This window comes from Astyanax mexicanus, chromosome 18, assembly GCF_023375975.1.
Source record: "Astyanax mexicanus isolate ESR-SI-001 chromosome 18, AstMex3_surface, whole genome shotgun sequence".
Lineage (NCBI taxonomy): Eukaryota > Metazoa > Chordata > Actinopteri > Characiformes > Acestrorhamphidae > Astyanax > Astyanax mexicanus.
Genome location: NC_064425.1, coordinates 45,216,931 through 45,238,025, shown reverse-complemented (window position 1 = coordinate 45,238,025; position 21,095 = coordinate 45,216,931). Strand labels below are relative to the sequence as shown.

Sequence of the window (21,095 nt, the reverse complement as noted above, 5' to 3'; positions counted from 1 at the left end):
CAGCGTCTAAATATACTTAATAATTAACAGTGCATTAATACTATTACTACAAAATGAATCAGTTAAGGCATTATTATTCTACAATGTTATTAATAAATGTCTCATAATTAAAATGACAATAATATCCTTTATCACAATCATTTTTTGGGACTATAAATTATAAACGGTCAGTTTAACAGGCTCAGTGAAATCTATTGTCTAAAATCTACAGCGACCCATATATTTAACTGTAAGCCTTTCCCCTCCTCTATTTCTCTCTCTCTTTCTCTCCCCATAGCTTCTTAGTGAGACCCCCTGGTGGTCCCCGGCTGTCAGGGGACCGTTAGCATGTGTGCTAATGTGTGAATCTTGCCAGGCCGGATCTCGGCACCACATTATCGGGGATCTGCAGGCGCTAACTCTCTCCTTGCTAAAGCTCTTAAACTCAGGGATGGGTATGAAGTTAGGTAGGAGGTCAGGGAGATGATATCTGATAGCCTGCTTCAAATACAGTGCAGTGGAAAAAGTCAAATATAACCTGAGCAAATATAAAAATGCACTTTTTTAAAATGATAATTGTATTTATTAATGGATAATGGATAATAGCTATCCAAACAAATCTAACCCTATGAGAAATAAAATAGCTTTTGTTTTAATTGTGATTGTAAAAACCGAAATGACTCCAAAAGGGCATGAACAAATCATCCAGGAGGGCACAAAATAACCCAGAACAGCGTTTAAAGAACTGTAGGATCTCACTTGCCTCAGTTAAGGTCAGTGTTAATGATTCAATAATAAGAAAGAGACTCATATTTACCAACTAACATCTTGACGATCTCCAGGAAAATCGTTTCAGAAAAAGAACTAAAATCACACTAAACAATGTAAAACATGGTGGTGGTAGTGTGTTTTGATGGTCTGGGGCTGCTGGACTTTAACTTGCTGTAATAGATGGAATGATAAATCCTTAAGGAGAATGTCTCGCCATCATTTTGTGAGCTTAAGCTCAGGTGTGCTTGGGTTCTGCAGCAGGACAATGACCCAAAGCTCACAAACAATGAATTAATAAAGGTTTTAGAGTGGTCTGATAATGATTGAGATGCTGTGGATGATCTTAAACAGGACGTTCATTTTGGAAAACCTTCTAATGTGTCTGAATTAAAACTATTCTGTAAGTAGAATGTCAGGATTTATCAGTGAAGAGGTTATAACATTGATATAATACAGATTTTTATATTTATTCCAGAGCCATACAAAGTATTGAATTAATTCTGTCCTGAAGGCACCTCTGTGAAACAGCACATCCCAGTGGAACATTGTTGTACTGCAGCCAATAACATTAAAAATAACTTAATAATCATTGCATTATTTGCTTTATGTACATTTTTACCATTAAATGTGCAATTTTACCATTTGCCATGGAGAAACAGAATAAGGAGTTTCCCAGAATAAGGAGTCATCAATGTTCTCAGTAGGACATTATAGGGGTCAACACTGTTGGGTGTTTACAGATCAATAACATTAAGTAATAACTTAATAAAATACATGCAATAGATGGTCTTTCCATGTGCTTTATTCTGCATTCACACCGGCAGGCGAGAAAACAACCAATCCACCACTCATTAACTACTAGCATGTTCACTAGTTCACTGTGAGCTCTGAGGTCCTCGGTTCACATCCCTATCTGGGTGTAGTTTCTATGTTCTCCTAGTTATTCAAACTCCAAAAACATGGAGATCAGGTAAAATAGTCTTAAATGGTATAACCGGTATTTATGAGTAAATGTGTGTGTATGATTATAAGTGCCATTCTGTCTTGGGTCAATACTTTACTGCTACTTCGATGCAATTGAGGACCTCCAACATGTTGAAAGCAGTGGATAGTTCAATAGGTAGCTTAGCTAGCTAGGTACCTAGCTTAGCTTAGCTAGGTAGATTAGCCAGCATGCTAGCCAGCGAAGCTAATTTACACACCCACATGCGTCAAACTTGTGGCAATGGAAGAGACTTGTCGTCTGCCAGTGTGAAAGCAGCGTTTATGAAACATTAATGCACATAAACATTATTCTCAACGTTCTCAGAAGGACATTTCAGGGGTCGACACTGCTCGATTCCGTTTCTCTGCTGTTCGTTTTGCCCCTTTCTGCCAAACGTCTGAAGAAGGATATAAATCTGGAACTTTCTTTCGTTTGTTTTTGAGGTTCTTTTAAACTCTCCTCTTTCGTCTTTTCTTTAACGTCTTTGTTTCTTGACTCTACTAAAGAGCTCACAACTTTTAATTCGTTTCTTGAAGAGTCTGGTGGTGTATTTTCGGGAACATTCCTCTGCGGTTGTGGTAAAGCTTTGTTGGAAGGTTTTTGAAAGTATCCATCCACAGATTTCATCTTTCCGATGTTTCCTAGAAAGACGACATGACCTCCAGTGTCTCCATTGGCCGGGTTGTTGGGGATGACCACGTCTTCTTCGCTGTCGCTCCCAGCATGTGAAGATCTCGACGGTAGGGCGATGGTATGACGGCGATTGATGCTAGTCGGGCTTTTCTGCATCAAAACTAAAGGACTTACAGGAGGTTTTGGAGGTTCCTCTACGTTTGAAGCAGAGAGTATCCTGTCCGTGTCCTCCTGAAACGTCCGTTTGCGTGGAGAATTGACCGGGGAAAGATACTCTCCTGAAGATATGCTACTTCGACTTGATTGGTAGCGTAGCACCTTCTGAGAAACCTCCCTCAGTTTCTGAACCTCTTCCTCAGTGTGTCCTTCTTCGTCTTCACTCGCCACCAACACTGACAATACCCGGCTACCTGGAGGCGTGAATCCAGCCTTTTCCGGCTTTTTCTTCCAGGATGGACTTGAAATCTTACTCTCTGTTTTTTTGGGCGTGGTATCCACCATTTCCTCCATGTTCTCTTTATCCACAGAAGCCTGAGACAGATTCGTAGGCCAGTTTATCTTTCTGGAGTCGTCCTTGGCCGGGCAGTTCTCCTGGGATGTGATCTCAGAGAGGCTGTTTCCTGTGGGCGAGGGTGTCCTGGCTCTCCGATTAGAACCGTGGTTGGTGAGGAACCTCTGAAGAACCGACTCCAGAGCTACGCCCTCCATGTCTTTGTCCCTCATGGAGCAGGTGGCGGTGGAGCGCCGTTTGGCGGCGGACTGAAGCTTCTCTCGCTGTCTTCGCTTTACTTCTGCCAGATCACGTTCCAGGTTCTCCTGAGAAGAAGAATAAAAACATGAGAGAAGCTGTAATCACAAATGGAAGAGGATCAAGAATTGTATGAAAGAGAATTATGGTAGAAACGTCATCTCATTTTCATATAAAAATCTTTTTTTTTTTTAATTTTGCTTAAAATAATTCAATCACATGCAATCACATGATTGGCCAACATATTTGCCAGTGATAAAGCATGTGTTACCATAACACAATCAGCTTGATTACAGGTGTGTCAGTGTGAAATGTGCAAAAGGCATGTTCTAATCCTCTTTATTAATCATGGGTTTGGTTAATTTTGGGCGAGTGTCTCTCTGTTGCTCATCATTCCCTTTAAGAGTCTTAAGAGTGAGCTCTGACATTGGTGGATTGCTACTTTAACGGCGAAGTGCTTATCTCATTTAGTATTCTATTTATTATATTCTATTTGTTGATGTGAAAGTTGAGATTGTGTGTAGTTTCCTTCCAGACTTCCAAAAGAGAATAAAAGTCCTGCAGTCGCCATGAAAATATCTTTATGAATAAAAACATTGCTATCTGTTTATTACTGCTTATAATCAGTGTCTGAATTTACTGTTATTTACAGCATTTTTAAACATTTAATTAAATAATTTAATAATATCTTAAATAGTGTCAATTAGGGCTGCACGATATTGGAAAAAAATGACATTATGATATTTTGTTGTTCTGCGATACATATATAATATTATGATATTAAAAAGAAATTTCGCTGAGAATACAGGAATTTTACCAGATTTTGCCGAACATTGATGATGCAACATGTCAGGATATTAATAATGCAATCTGTTCATTAATGATTGGAGTAAATGAAATGAAATTAGGTTTATTTAACCAGTAATCTGGTAGATATTGTCTATTAAATTCTTTGTATTAAGCAGCAACACACTTTCACAGGGTGTAAGACTGGGATTGTAGTATTTTTATTTTCCCAACAGAGGGCAGAATAAAGCAGCGCTTTATATACAAAAAAAAAAAAACACTTAAAAATGATGAGTTTCTTTGATTTTACATTTTTTTCCAAATATAAAATCTCTGGAATATAATCAAGAGGAAGATGGATGATCACAAACCATCAAACCACCAAACTGAACTGCTTGAATTTTTACACCAGGAGTAAAGCAGCATAAAGTTATCCAAAAGCAGTGTGTAAGACTGGTGGAGGAGAACATGATGCCAAGATGCATGAAAAAAACTGTGATTAAAAACCAACCAGGATTATTCCACCAAATATTGATTTCTGAACTCTTAAAACTTTATGAATATGAACTTGTTTTCTTTGCATTATTTGAGGTCTGAAAGCTCTGCACCTTTTCTCATTTTCTGTAAATAAATGCTCTAAATGAGAATATTTTTATTTGTAATTTGGGAGAAATGTTGTCTGTAGTTTATAGAATAAAACAACAATGTTCATTTTACTCAAACATAAACCTATAAATAGCAAAATAAGAGAGACTGTTTCAGAAACTGAAGTGCTCTCTTCATTTTTTCCCAGATTAATTGCATGTATTAAAGCTTTATTGAGTTGTAATATTTAAAGCCTGCTGGGATGATGATGATGATGAAGATCTTACCTGAACGGCTCGTTTGAATCGTTCACAGAAGGAGTAGAAGATGGAGCAGCACTCGTCCAGTTTAAACTCACTGGGATCCTCACAGAAATATTCAGCTACGGATTCAGTAACTGCATTCAGAGTCTGGAAGGAAGATTTGGTTTCTTCTATCCTGGATTCAGCGAACTGAGAACAACAAGCAGGAACAGGTCAAATATCACAGCAGATTATCTCAAGAGGCTTCGCTCCAAACAGGTTTTAACTTCAACCTCAAGTCTCAAATCTGATTAAATTCTTTTATTCTTTTTTATTTTATTCAATTCAAACAAATAATACTATTATATTGACTTTATTACAGCCTCTGGAGGATAGTCATGTCCAACTCCAAGGAAATCATCAGCTCAATAACCTTTAAAATACTAAAAATCATCCATAAAATAAGTGCTAATACTGACAATGCTCATTGCTACCTTACACCCTGTCAACAGTCTATTTTTACGCTATCTTGCCCCCTGGCTGTTAAAATAGTGTCAGAGTTTAGGAATATATCTACACTGATGAGTGTGGTGGTCTGGAAGTGAGGTGTGTTCAGGTACATTTCTGGTGTGTTTCTATCTGATATTTTGTCAGTAGAAAACACAGGAGCTCCACTGACTGATTAAAACCCTGACAACAGTCAACAGTCAAGAGTCTATTCCTATAGGTGCTCCCAGCACTCATACACCACCACTTATTACACACACACACACACACACACACACATGGACGCACTACAGAGCACAAACCCAACGTTTAACTCAACAATAAACAGAATAAAGAATAATATAACATTACTGTTCCCTTAAATAAGCTCTTGTGTTTTTCACCACCAAATTAGAAACATGCCAGAAATGTACCTGATCAATACATTTGATTCTCAAAGATACTAAGAGAATAAGAAACTAAAGGAAGCAGAGCTTACCTGGAAAAAGTCTTTCATCTGTTCGGCCAGGTCGTTCTCTTTCTCTGCGCTCCTCCGGGCCTCCTGGACTGCACTCACTTTCCTCTGAAAATCTAATTCTATTTCCTGTTTGTGGATCCTGTAACACAGTGAACAAATACATCATCAGCTGATGTAACTGCTGCAGACAAGACTTACATTTAAAAGTCCTGCAAAGTTTGAGCTAAAGACATCAAAACCAAAGTTCTGCCCTTTAATAGATCAAACCAATGGAGGAAAGCCAAGAAAAACTTTCAGATTTAGCACGAAAAGAAGTGGATTTATTGGACTAGACTTTGAATGATGCCATAGAAGAACCATTTGGGGTTTTATAAAGATGATTGTATGTTCAAAATGAAGGTATGTGTTTGTAAAAAAAAACATTTAATGTTTTAAATGCCTTTAGTTGTTTTAAAAGGAAAATATTCTTTGCATTTATATACTTTATGGACAAAAGTATTGGGACACCTCTGGATATCTCTAGATATAACTGTACAGTGTACTTTATTGGCAATTAAAGACCCCAAACATTTAAAGTACATATGGTTATTGTGTGTACAAATGTTTATGGTATTATATTATATTTACTGTATTATTAAGTATTTATTTATGCAAAAACTTACTCTAAAATCTGTAATACTTTGTAGTTATTTTACACCTTTCTGCTAAGTTATTAAAATGTTGACTTACTGTAAAGTGTACAGTTTTGTTTTGTTTTTTTACATTGTAAGCACTCAAGGGAAGATAGCCATTAATGGGAAGACATTGTATTTAAAGTCAGAACATCTCAATTAAATTAAGTAAATATTAAAATCGTGTTTTAAGTACATTTAAATAGTAGACATTAAGTAAATATTATTTTAAGTAATTACAATAAGCAGGCAATCGGTTTTCCAAAATCTCTCAAATAAAAGAAATATCACTAAACACATAATAAATACATAGTGAAAATCTGATATAATATAATCCCTGTGTGTGTGTGTGTGTGTGTGTGTGTGTGTGTGTGTGTGTGTGTGTGTGTGTGTTGTATACCTGGCTGCTTCTCCGATGTGTGTGAGCTGTTCAGTAAACTTCAGGAGAGCTGCGTCGCTTTTCTGAGCTTGCTGTTAAAGGAAATTTAATAGAATCAGTAAATGAGATGAATAATCTCTGATCTGCAGGATTAAATTCAGGCTGGAGCAGTATCAGAAAGATTCTCACCATCACAACATAATGCATGAGGTTCATTCCTGGCTTGTTGGCTTTTGTGTCAGCGAGTTTCAGGAGGGACGTCATCCGGAACCCAACAGCACTGCCAGCGTAGCCATCCTGCGTGTTTCCCCATAAAACCGAGCTTTAATACCATTTAATACATGTACTGCATTATGTGTTCACTGTAAAAGATTACATCAATTCTTTCTCAAATAACATTGATTTCATCATATCCTAATGATTTACTTGTTTAAATATAATGTTGTATAAAACATTATCAAATTTGGAAAAAAAAAATGGGGGCAGTAGTCGAAAAGGGCACTGAGTGATGTATGGGTTTAGAGGCGGGACAGGAGGGAGAGCTGATTGGCTGAGCTGCAGCAGCAGCAGTGTGCCTCTGATCATGGTGAGACGCAGATGATTGGACTGGTATATTTTATTATTAAAATATGTTTTAGGGTTTAGTGCCTCTTTAAAATTTGAACTTCAAATTCAGAACAACTACTCAGTATTTTTGGTACATTATGCTTAAAATTAAATGCTAATTCATACTTTTTACTCACACTCACTAAAGTATATTTTAGTTGCTGTATTTTAGTAGCTTTTACTTAAATAACGTAGCACCATATTAACACAATTTTGGTGAATAGTTTCCTATACTTTGCAGTCGCTAAGTATTTTAGTATTTTAGGTCAGTTACCATGGTAACTGTGCCCTCTATACACTGATAAAATAAAAAAAGCTGAGAATACTCACAGCATTCATGTAGTTTCCTGTTTTTAACACGAGACGGATTACAGAGTGAAGATCCAGACAGTCCAGCAGCTCTGAAGGAAAGAGTAAGTAGTGAGATTAAGTTAAGTAAACAGTAAAAACTTGCTGATCTGGTTCTTATTATTCTTCTTACTGGAATAACAGCATAAATACTCTTAAAAATAAAACCACTGCTAAAAGCGCTTTGAACTTTAGAACCTGAATCACTAAAATCTGCACAGGATCTGAGATAATCACCACCCCACCTCATCCGCAGTAGGGGAAGGAATCACAGGGCATCTGACAATATGATATTACTACGATACCTTGCCCAATAACCATGATATCACAATACTGTGATAATTCTGCAGGACTTGATTTAGCCATTAAACATCCTGCACTAAAATAACAGGGGTTTCAGTTTCATTGCCCAACCCCTGTATATATATATACATCAACAGTCAGACGTTCATTGCTATCTTGGCAGTACATTGTTTGTGCAATGTTGATATATTACTTTTGTTAGTGTTAAATAATAAAATAAAGGTGGGCTGTTACCTTTCCCAGCAGCCGTCATGATGATAATGCAGTGATTCACCTCATCCATGAAATGGGGAAATTCCTCTTTGAGAACTAAACTCTTCAGTCGTTCCTCATAACTGGGATGTAATAGAAATGTTCACAGATTATTTCATGTATTATATAATGGTTTCACATTTTTCATTTTTCTCCCAATTTAACTAGGCTACTCAGCTGTGTATCCCATTGATTTCTGAACTCTTAAAACTTTAATATAAATATGAACTCTGCATCTTTTTTGTTATATCAGTCATTTCTCATTTTCTGTAAATAAATGCTCTAAATGAGAATATTTTTATTTGTAATTTGGGAGAAATGTTGTCTGTAGTTTATAGAATAAAACAACAATGTTCATTTTACTCAAACATAAACCTATAAATAGCTAAATCAGAGAAACTGATTCAGAAACTGAAGTGCTCTCTTAAGATTTCTCAGAGCTGTAAATAACAACTAATAACGACTGCAGAAACCAGGACTCACCATGGAACCTTCACAAGTTGCACCATGAACTGATCAGCTTCAGAGAGAGCTGCAGAGTCTCCTTTAAAAGCAAGAAGCTCCTTTACCTGAAACCATAATCAAACACCAACAAAAGGATTATTGTGTTGTGTTATACTGACTGATTAAGTCATATACTGTGATTTACTGCACCACCTGTATGTTGTAGGCTGTCTTCATCTATTTTCTTATTAATTGCTTTGGAAAGAAATTAAATTCAGATTATTTGTATTTTTGTTCATCTAATAGGATGTACTGTGGTATATTTCAGCCGCATGATGTGAAGTTAAGCACAACACCAACAGAAATAGTGATAATATAAATAAAATAATACTGTTAAACAAATAAAAATAAAAAGAAAAGAGCTCTTTTATTGGTATTTCTATTGGTATTGGACAATGTGTATCGGTATTGAATTAGAACAAAAAAAATGTGGATTCTAATAATGATAAATATTGGGAAATATTTGTATAAATAGAAAAATATATATATAAATATACCTCTCCAGTGTCAGGCAGCAGTTTAATCAGCTCCTCCAGCTTCCCAGATCCAAATCCTGCACTCCTGCCGTGACAAATATCCTCGATAATTTCTTTCACTGACCTGTAAAGAGAGTAAAGAGGAGTGGCTGTTAGTCACCTCCCAAATTCCAAATAAAAATATTCTCATTTACAGCATTTATTTACAGAAAATGAGAAATGACTGAAATATCGTTTTAATAAAATAAAGTTTTAAGAGTTCAGAAATAATCAATATTTGGTGGAATAACCCTGGTGGTTTTTAATCACAGTTTTTTTTCATGCATCTTGGCATCATGTTCTCCTCCACCAGTCTTACACACTGCTTTTGGATAACTTTATGCTGCTTTACTCCTGGTGTAAAAATTCAAGCAGTTCAGTTTGGTGGTTTGATGGTTTGTGATCATCCATCTTCCTCTTGATTATATTTCAGAGGTTTTTAATTTGGTAAAATCAAGGAAACTCTTCATTTTTAAGTGTATCTTATATTTCCTCAAGGCAAAGCTTCAAAAATCCAAGCAAAAGGTTTTTTTTTTCCTGGACAGCAGACAAGACAAGAAAACTACCAATTATTTAGTTAACAACTGTCCCAATACTTTTGTCCATATTTTCCACAACATGAGTCTGCAAGAAGATGACTCAGCACTGCATGGTTATGGATAATTCTCCTGGTTACAGAGGCGTTTAGAACAGTCCTGTTGAGAACCGTCTGAACAAGCAATTCCATCTGAATCACATAAACAAAAGGATAAGAAAAGACAGGAACTCACAATGATTCACTTGATTCTTTAGATATGATGTATTAAATGATTTAAAACATCAGGCAACACAAGGTAGCATCACTACTTTCTCAAATAACGTTAGTAAACTTTACCTACAGTATTTTATAATATCCGTAATAAGATTTAACTAATGTAATTTTAGTAAATTTCTAATTTAGGATGAAAAACCTGTATGAATAAATACACTTGAGTAAAATACACTCAACACTTTCATGTTCTTCAGAGAGCATGTGCACAGAGAACTATCCAGACATTGAATTTTCACTATTTTCACAAATTAAACTTAAACAAAATAATGTAGCACCATATTAACCCATGCATCTTCCCTATTGGTTCCTGGCATTATTTATTTACATAATAAGTCTTTCCACCACTACTAGCTCACCGTCAATTTGAGTATTAAGTTTTATATTTTATATAATGGTTGACTAGCTGGTCAAAGTGTTGTAGGTCATAAGAACAAGTTACCATTTTCTTTATAGAAAAAGTGACATGTGGAAAAAGTCTGGCAGTGAAGGGGTGCAGGACAATTTTATTTTCTATTAAGAAATAGAAACACAAACTACATTAAACAACTAAACTAATAAAGGAACTTTGAATAAAATGCAGTATTATATTAAGTATTGCCTCTCAGAATGAACCTTATCAAGTAAAGAAAATTAAAATTGAAGCAAGTTTTGGGGATTTTCATAGCAATATATATATATAGATAGATAGATAGATAGATAGATAGATAGATAGATAGATAGATAGATAGATAGATAGATAGATAGATAGATAGATAGATAGATAGATAGAATCAAAGTTATTGAAGCATGACTGACTAAAATATACTGTTCACTGTTTTATATGTGTGAACAAACATACAAATAGACACAATAGACAATAGATATTATGATTATTAAATATTATTAAGGTCATGTTCATTTATTGTATGATAAATCGATATTGCAATTATTGTGACAGGCCTAATACTAATACAGAATAAATTAAGTATAAGAGAAAATCAGGTTTTAGCAGATACGATGAATACTAAACATACATAACATAAACATAACAGCTCATTTCCATCTCCACAACTAGAACTTTTTAATTCAAGGATTCAAGGAGATTTTATTAACATTCGCATGAGGTGGAACAAAATTGTGATCTCACGATCCAGATTACACCCAAAAGCTGTTATTAAAATAGATAAATATAAATAAAATAAAATAAAATAAAATAAAATAAAAACAAGAAGACAATAAAATGAGTGTGAAAAAAGTGTGAATTAAGAAAATAATAATAATAATAATAATAATAATAATAATAATAATAATAATTTTAAAAAGAAATGAAGCCAGAAATTGTGTAGACGTCTATTTTTCTAATATTATCTACGCATCTATTATTATATCTCTAATTGCACAGCCTTGTTCCTCTGTGAAAGACCTGTCCGACCAATCAGATTCTCTCTCCTCCCCACAGAAACTGCAGTAAATCCAGATATCATTGTGTGAAGTTGAGTGAGAGGAAGTGGGCAGCCCCTGATTTCCACATTCTTTTGTTTTAGTTATGGTTCTGGGCTCGGCTGACGCTGTACTTCGGCTTCGTTGCTTAAAACACAGGAGCTCAACTGGCTTTAGTAGAGCTCTGACAACATCTTTACACTGGACAAGCCTCGACCTGCTGTCTCACAATCACACACACACACACACACACACACACACACACACACACACACACACACACACACACACACACACACACACACACTATACACACACGCGTGAACTGGGGATCTAAAATATCTCAGCACCAAAATATAATATATTATATATAACTATCTCCTCTTTAAATAAACAGATTGATCTTACCATAGGCCACAGATCTTTATCTATCTTATAGTAGGTAACAGTGTGTGACTCAGGTGAGAGTTACCTGAAGCTGCTGTTAATGATTTGATCTCTTATCTAGATTCTCATGCCTGGTTTAGAGTACTGGAGAGCTGCTCAGCTCTGCTGTGAGGCAACGTTCAGATACCTGGCCTGCAGAGACTTGTGAAGCTCATAGGTGTGACTACATGGGAATTCTGACCTGAACCTGACAGGAAACGGCGTGGCTGGATTTCTCTCGGCACTCTGAGGAAGATTCAGTAGAACCGTACTCACCTCCTGAACTGCTTCAGGAAAATTGCGACGTTCATGCTCTTCTTGGCGTTGAGAATAGACACCTGTTGGAAAGACACACAAAGAAATTGGTACCACTTTAAAATAAGACTACCTTTATAAAGTGTTTATAAATGGTTTACAATTAGTTTATTAATGGTTACTAATTAGGTTGTAAATGCCTTAAAAATCATTAATCATCAATTATAACACATAATTAGAAAGGGCAACAATATAGACGGCTGTGTGATATAGTTCACTATTTGACAAACAACAGGTCAGATTGTTGCCCTTTCTACGTTTGTGTTATAACTGATTATTAATGCTTTTTAAGGCATTTACAACCTAATTAGTAACCATTAATAAACTAATTGTAAACCATCTATAAACCCTTTATAAAGGTAGTCTTATTTTAAAGTGATACCAAGAAATTTAATGATCACAGTGATTTTATTGATTGGTTGATCGCAGAGATTCCAAAGATCCCTAGAGAAGCTTCTTTCAGAAGATTTATTGTTCAAAAACATGTAAAACCATGGTTTCCAAACCACATTGTAGGGCGTATTCACACCTGAAATTCTGGATTAGAATGTGCATTAATATTTATGTCTTTGTTACATTGTATTCCGAACATTTGATTCGTTTAGTTTCGGTTTCACACTGCAGTTTAGTGAGCGACTAAAGAACTAAAGAACTTTAATAGACGGATTCTATCTATACTTCATATTAACTGGTTTGTAGAATGTTAGTTATGTCAGTGTACGGCGAGTTGCTTTGCTTTTTTCAAGTGTGTAGAGTGTAGGGGTGGGCAATATTATATCGTGTACAATATATCGTGACACAGAAATATCATGATATTAAAAATCCATATTGTGAAAATAGGTCTGTTCTGTCTTAAAAGTAGTCTATAATTTACTGTGAAGCTTTAATATTATTTGCTGCATTATATTATTTTATGCTATATTATTTATTTTGCCACATTATGATTATACTGTTATACTATTATACTATATTCCTGAAATGAATGAATTATTTTAGTTTTCCTGTATCGCCAAGTATATCGTTATCGCAAAAATACCCTGAAATATCGTGATATTATTTTAGTGCCATATCGCCCAGCCCTCGTAGAGCGTATAGCGTAATTGCATGGTAACAATAACAGGAATAGAGTATTATGGTCTATACCACACCCCTGTCCTTATTGTTACTCATACAGCTACACCCAGTTCACCCACAACAAGTGAAATCAAGACGTGAATAAACTGAATAAACGTCACCACACTGAAGAGTTAATCAAACATGAGCTTTTCAAACTAAATCCAGCATCTACCTTGTGCAAATATCTGCCAGATCAGAGCACTAGCTCCACCCATAAAAGGGTGTAGCTCAAAGAACTGATAAATATAGGATCAAAATGGGAAAGTATGAGTCTTCTACTGTTCATTAAGGAAACACTATAGGTCTAAACTATATACTATATAAAACTATAGCACTATAGAGCTTTATTTCAGTTTTAGTTAATTCAATTCAAAAAGTGAAACTCATATATTATATAGATGTATTAAACACAGAGTGATCTATTTTAGCGTTTATTTATTTTATTGTTGCTGATTATGAAGCTTAGAGCCAATGAAAACCCAACAATCAATGTCTCATAAAATTAGAATATTATATAATAAGACCGATTGGTACTTTTGTGCTGTGAAATGTGGGCAGTGTGCCAAGTCCTGCTGGAAAATGAAATCTGCATCTCCATGAAAGTTTTTTTCAGCAGAGGGAAGCTGTAAGATATGAAGTGCTGTAAGATTTTGTGGGAAAACAAAACTGCACTGACTTTAGACTTGATAATAAAACACAGTGGATCAACACCAGCAGATGACAGACATGTCTCTCCAAACCATCAATGATCATCAGTAAATTTTACATTTAATTTCATTTAAAGCAAATCAAGAGAGCAGAGTCTGGAGGAAGAGTGGAGAGACACACAGTCCAAACTGCTCCAGGTCTAGTGTATGAGGATTTCATTTTCCAGCAGGACATGGGGCACTGCACACACTCCCAAAAGTACTAATGGGTCTTATATAATAATCTAATTTTCTGAGACACTTATTTTTAGGTTTTCATTGGCTGTAATACATCTATATAATATATGAGTTTTACATTTTGAACTAAATTACTGAAATAAAGTAAGTTTTTTTTTAATGACAAAGTTTTTTGAGATGTACTAGTATGTTACATGACCCATAAATACCAGTATAAAACATAACAGTATCAGATTAAGGTGGAATCCACACTTTTTATTCTCTCTACCAGAGAAAACAAACAAAACCAGATAACAGAAACGTTACGAAACCAAGTTCCCCCACATTCCACAGCAACGGAGTATTACAGATACACCACAAACCACCCTGCTCAAAAACACAACAACACGCTGACACACAGCAATATTCCCCAGCAAATCACCAGATCAGAAAAGATCAATCCGGGTCAGGTGAACTCAAGCAGAGTCAAGTGAAGTAAACATCTGTATTTTACTGCATGTGAATATAGGTCAGAAGAGATATAACTATATATACATACAGCTCTGTAAAAATGAAGAGAGCACTTCAGTTTCTGAATCAGTTTCTCTGATTTTACTATTTATAGGTTTATGTTTGAGTAAAATGAACATTGTTGTTTTATTCTATAAACTACAGACAACATTTCTCCCAAATTACAAATAAAAATATTCTCATTTAGAGCATTTATTTACAGAAAATGAGAAATGACTGAAATAACAAAAAAGATGCAGAGCTTTCAGACCTCAAATAATGCAAAGAAAACAAGTTCATATTCATAAAGTTTTAAGAGTTCAGAAATAATCAATATTTGGTGGAATAACCCTGGTTTTTAATCACAGTTTTTTTCATGCATCTTGGCATCATGTTCTCCTCCACCAGTCTTACACACTGCTTTTGGATAACTTTATGCTGCTTTACTCCTGGTGTAAAAATTCAAGCAGTTTAGCTTGGCTTGATGGCTTGTGATCTCTATCACTAGTCTCTCATAGACTCTCATTTCAGATAATAGATACTGATCTATCTCAGATCTATAAATCCATTCTGACTAGTCATACTACCAAAAACACATATTTCATAATATTATAATTCAGATTACTCATGTGTCCCATTACAGATACAGAATTCTTTAATTACTATTTAATTTCCAGTATGTAATTCCAGATCCAATTTATTTTACACCATAGTAAAAACTATATTTTGTGTTTTTAGACACCAATATTAGTACTACCAGTCAAACATTGGTAGTAAATTGTAGTTTCTTCATTTAAAAATGATATTGTAAAGATCTAAAACTGCACCTATTCAAAATTCACATTACAACTAGTCTAAGCTACATTAGAAATATATAGAATTAGTATTAGGAATAATTTATAAGTTATATAAACCTGACATTTTTTCATAGCCAACATATTTAAAATTTTGGAGTTTTTAAAAAAAATAAAAAAGTGTAAAAAAGTATAATTATTGTCGAGAGATAATGAAAGTTCATGTAAACAAAAGTAAAATTTGACTAGTCAAAATGACATCGAGGAAATGTTGTCAGAACGGCTGAAATAGATCTGTAGCTCTGATATTAACACTAGTTAATATTTTTATAGCTGATATCTGTAATAAGATCTGTAATATTGAAGTCATGGCTCATATTAACGTTGTTATTTTAGGCTAAAAAGGTTCAGTATTTTTTAGCATATGCATCATCATTACTGTATAAAACCTGCAGGAACGATCTGACCTCGACTTTCCTCTCAGAGAAAAACTGCTCTCCATTCTTACGCAGAAGATTACAGATAGTGAGCCGGCGGTTTATGCAAAATCAGTCCAGACGCTGAACAGGACGAGTACGGCGTATGAAAATGTTCCAGTTGTAGACTCTGTAGATAATGTGTGAGTGGTGAGGCTCAGTCTGTAATAGTGCTGCTGTAGAGTTATACACTGTATATACTGTAAAAACTAAACGTTTAACTAAACACAGTAATGAAAGGTAGCTAACTACAGTATTTACATTACTTAGTTATTACTTAGTATAATGTCATTTGTTGGATTAAAAAATAAGATATTTAATTTATATTCCCACAGAATTTACACTTTTTACAGTAATAAACTATGCCTACATCATAGAAGATTTTTAGAATTATATACAGGGGTTGGAGAATGAAACTGAAACACCTGTCATCATTTTAGTGTGGGATTTTAGGTTTCATGTCTAAATTGGAGCAGCCTGGTGTTTAATCTTCATTAATTGCACATTAATTACACCAGTAAGAGCAGAGTGTGAAGGTTCAATTAGCAGGGTAAGAGCACAGTTCTGCTCTAAATATTACAATGAACACAACATTATGGGAGACATACCAGAGTTCAAAAGAGGACAAATTGTTGGTGCACGTCTTGCTGGAGCATCTGTGACCAAGACAGCAAGTCTTTGTGATGCATCAAGAGCCACGGTATCCAGGGTAATGTCAGCATACCACCAAGAAACACCAACCACATCCAACAGGATTAACTGTGGATGCTGTAAGAGGAAGCTGTCTGAAAGGGATGTTCGGGTGCTAACCCGGATTGTATCCAAAAAACATAAAACCACAGCTGATCAAATCACCCAGAATTCAATGTGCTCCTCAACTCTCCTGTTTCCACCAGAACTGTCCGTCACCACAATCAATTATTGTGCTCTAAAACCAGGTGTTTCACTTTCATTCTCCAACCCCTGTATATATATATATATATATATATATATATATATATATATATATATATATATATATATATATATATATATATATATATTAAAGCAATATTTAAGGCATATTAGAACATAAGGCATAAGAACTTCCAACCCCAGTTCAATTAATTACTTAATACCTAAGTACCTTTGAGCTGCTGCTTGATCAATTCTTCTTCTTCTACTTTTATTCAAGTTGTTCTTTTGGAAAGTCCAAATTTTACCAAATTATCAGTACTTTTACTTTTACTTTTACGTTTTGAGTATATTCAGTCTACTGTACCCATGAACCAAAATAAAGAAATAGAAGAGAACTGACCACATCGGGCCCCTGGGTCTTGGGGCCCCTGCTCTGGGGTCCTTTTACGCTCCGTCGTACAGATGCCTGGCGCTTGCTGTCGGTTTGGTCGTCGCGGCTGAACAGTTCCTCCATGCGTTTAGTATCCAGCTCATACTCTTTCTTCTTCTTCACCGTCCATATATTATGTTTTCCCAGTACAGTGTGCTGCGGGATCGCCTCCCAGTTAAAGTTCCTCATCCTGGAGCTTCTTCTGGAATCCCTGGAGAGAAGCTTCCCACCAGAGCCTGGAGCAGGGGGTGGAGGAGGGGGTGGAGGGGGTGGAGGAGGGGGTGGAGGAGGTGGAGGGGCTGGTGCTGGTGCTGGTGCTGGTGGTTCTTCCATTGGTCGTGGCAGTTGGGCACAGTATAAATGTAATTATATTGCTTTTAGCATGGCAGAGTCTTCTGGTGTATCTCCACACTGTAAAGACAGGGGTACAAAAGGTTAAGCCTATAAGAAATAAAACAGTTAGAAAACTATAGGCTACAGTACCAAATCAATTATTTTAATAATTACTGTATTAAATTGTACAAACAGCAAAGACATTATCAATAAAAAACATGAACTCTTTACTGAGGCTATTGTTTTAAATACATTGTCAATAAAAAGACACTGACTCTCAAATTATGCTAATTTTTTATGAAATCTCCAAAAAATTAAAAATAAAACAATTTATAGTCAAACAAAAGTCGCTTACTCCCAAACTAGGATATTTTTGAGTAGTTCTAAAAGTATGAACATATTTTTTTGTAGCTTTAGTCAACAGGCATTTATTCTCAATTGAGGCTGATGTTTTATGTATTGTATTGTCAATCAAAAGGCACTAGTGATGCCCAAACAGCATGAGGGTGAAGACTAGCACACGCCTCCTACAATACATGTGAATCAGACTCCGCCTCTTTTTGAACTGCTGCGGTTCTGATACATCAGCTCACAGACGCAGCCTTGTGCTGATCCACATCACCCTAGGAGTGATGAGGGGAAAGAGAGAGTGCCATCTACTGTACTGTACCCACCCAGAGAGAGAGCAAGGACAACTGTGCTCTCTCAGGGCTCCGGCAGCTGATGGCAAGCATCATTTTTTATATATTGTCAATCAAAAGGCATTATCTGTCAAACCAGGCCAATTTTTATTCAAATTTTTAAGCAACTTTTAAACTGTCAATGTAGACTATTTTTCATATATATTTTCAATCAACAGGCATTGACTCTAATGAGCGTAATTTTGGATCTCGACCATTGACATTCATTCCCAAACTAATTTTTATGTAACTCTCACACTAGGTTTTTTTTTTTATCTATTGTCAATCAAAAAGTACTAACTTTTAAATTAAGCAAATAAAAAAAGCCGTTTGCTCCATTATGCTTACTTTTCATATATTGTCAATTAAAAGGCACTACCTTTTAAATTAGGCAAATTTTTTGAGTAACTCTTAAACCATGTTAATTCTTTGAATTACACACAAACTTGGCATTTTTTAAATAACTCTTAAACTAGGCTAACTCTTAAGTAACTCCTAAACCAGAATATGTCTTGAGTAACTTCTAAACCAGGCTTATTCTTAAGCAACTCCTAAACAAGGAAATTAAACCAGTCTAATTCTTGAGTAACTTCTAAACCAGGCTATTTTTTGAGTAACTCCTAAACAAGGTAATTCTGGATTAACTCCTAAACAAAGTTATTCTTGAGGAACTCCTAAACAATTTAATTCTAGAGTAACTCCTAAACCAGGCTAATTCTTAAGTAACTCCTAAACAAGGTAATTAACCCAGGCTAGTTCTTGAGTAACTGTGAAAATAGGGTAATTCTTAAGTAGCTTTCAAACCAGGCTATTTTTTGAATAAATCCTAAACAAGGTAGTTCTAGAATAACTCCTAAACTAGGCTCATTTTTGAGTAACTCTTAAACTAGCCTATTTTTTGACATACATTGACTTTCAAACAAGTGAAATATTTTACATATATAGAGAGAGGTAAAGAGACTCACCTGTTTAAATGAACCTGTTTGGTATAATTATTCCTTCTGAAATAAACAGATACAGGTTTGAAGAGGAGCTCCAGCTGTGAGTATCTGTAGAGGAGCTGTAGAGGAGCTGGAGGAGAGTGAGATGAGTGAAAAAGTGAGAGAGTGTGTGAGAGAGTGAGTGAGAGAGCTGTGTGTGAGAGAGCTGTGTGTCGCAATGAACTAATCCCGCCCAGTTCCACCCTGTTTATGAAGCAGTTCAGTGGGAGTGAGTTATTCACTAGTGCTGAGAGTCGATTCACTAAATTACACATGTTTAGAATAGAGAATCAGTTTCAAAGAATTCGAATCAATTCCACAAATCAATATCAAATAAATCATCTATTAATTCTGTAAAATCTCAGCACACTTTACAGCACAGAAAACGTCATCAGTTAGCTCCACTTTGGTCTAGTAAACAAAATTAAATAAAAACCTAATAAAAATGTGTTAAATAACGTTTCCAGAGTCAGTAAGTTACCCAGTTTTTAATATAGTGTAAATTAATATTTTTAAGTAAGTAACTGTTAATGTCGGCTAACTGTTAATACATTATCAATCAACAGGCATTTCCTCTCAATTGAGGTTAATTAATTTTTGATGTATAATGTATTAGTAATCGAAAGGCATTGATTCTCAAACTAGGTACATTTTATATATTGTCTATCAAAAGGCCTTAACTCTTTAACCAGGCCAATTTTTGATACAGCATTAATTAAAAGCCACTAATTCCTAAACCAGGTTTAAACAAGGTTATTTTTTTATCTTAAACTATGCTTACTTTTGATATATTGTCAGTTAAAAGGCATTAACTTTTAAATTAGGCTAATTTCTTATACATTGTTAATTAAAGGGCATTCACTCTATTTTTAGTCATTCTAAAAACAAGACTATTTTAGTAACTCAGAAACTATTATTTTTAGTAACAGTTAAACTAGACTATTTTTATTCATTTTCAAACTTTGCTTTTTTAGTTATTCTCAAACTAGTCTATTATATATATATATATAGGTAATCAGCATGAATTATTAATAATTTTGTATAAAATCTCAAACCAGGCCAGTTTTTATTTTTTGGTATATTGCCAATCTAAAGCACTAATTCCCAAAGTAGACTAATTGTTATGTTACTCTTAAACTAGGTAATTTATATATATATATATATTGTCAATCAAATAAAAACTCTTCAATTAAGCATTTTTTTACATAATTGACCACTAGAATGATCACATATTAGTATAATGTAAGCATGTGTTTATTACAGACAGATACTCTGATGGGTGTAAACATTTCATTACACTATAAAACAAAAAAAGAACAATAGAATAAAAGAAAGGTGTATTTGTTGTACAAGGGTTAATGCATTGATATTGATATCTTTATATACATATATATTGGTATTTGTATTTATTATTTATGTATTTATTATTTGTAATTAATTTATCTTAGTATTTGATGTGAGATGAGTAAGATCACACCACATCACACCTGTTCAGTTAGGATGAACACTAGATGGTGCTGTTGGTTCAAACATGAAGAATAAAAATCACTGAATTATGAGCTACTGTGTATTTTCATTTTTTAGGGTGGTCCTGATGAGAGCCAGTTTCACCAGCTTTTTAGATGTTTTTTTCTGACCGCACTTAAGGATACTTTCAAAGTTTGTACAACACAGAAAATACAAAAATAATGAAAAAACACTGAATTCAAGGACTTTTTGACTGATATTGATTGGTAGGTAGGTGGATGGAGGAGTGGGTGGGTAGCTAGCTAGG

The 21,095-nt window shown here is 34.8% G+C and overlaps 1 protein-coding gene across 1 annotated transcript; it reads right to left on the bottom strand.

The window, feature by feature from the left end:
- Positions 1–1,198: 1,198 nt before the first annotated feature.
- fhdc4 (FH2 domain containing 4) lies at positions 1,199–19,489 on the bottom strand. The gene is made up of 12 exons (XM_022668785.2): positions 19,307–19,489; positions 17,299–17,739; positions 12,204–12,265; positions 9,254–9,356; positions 8,736–8,821; positions 8,235–8,335; positions 7,680–7,750; positions 6,933–7,040; positions 6,765–6,835; positions 5,715–5,832; positions 4,775–4,939; positions 1,199–3,184 (listed from the first exon to the last, which is right to left on the bottom strand). Exons 2-12 carry the CDS (start codon positions 17,659–17,661, stop codon positions 2,069–2,071), a joined length of 2,364 nt encoding a protein of 787 aa, XP_022524506.2. The 5' UTR covers positions 17,662–17,739; positions 19,307–19,489; the 3' UTR covers positions 1,199–2,068.
- Positions 19,490–21,095: the final 1,606 nt, after the last annotated feature.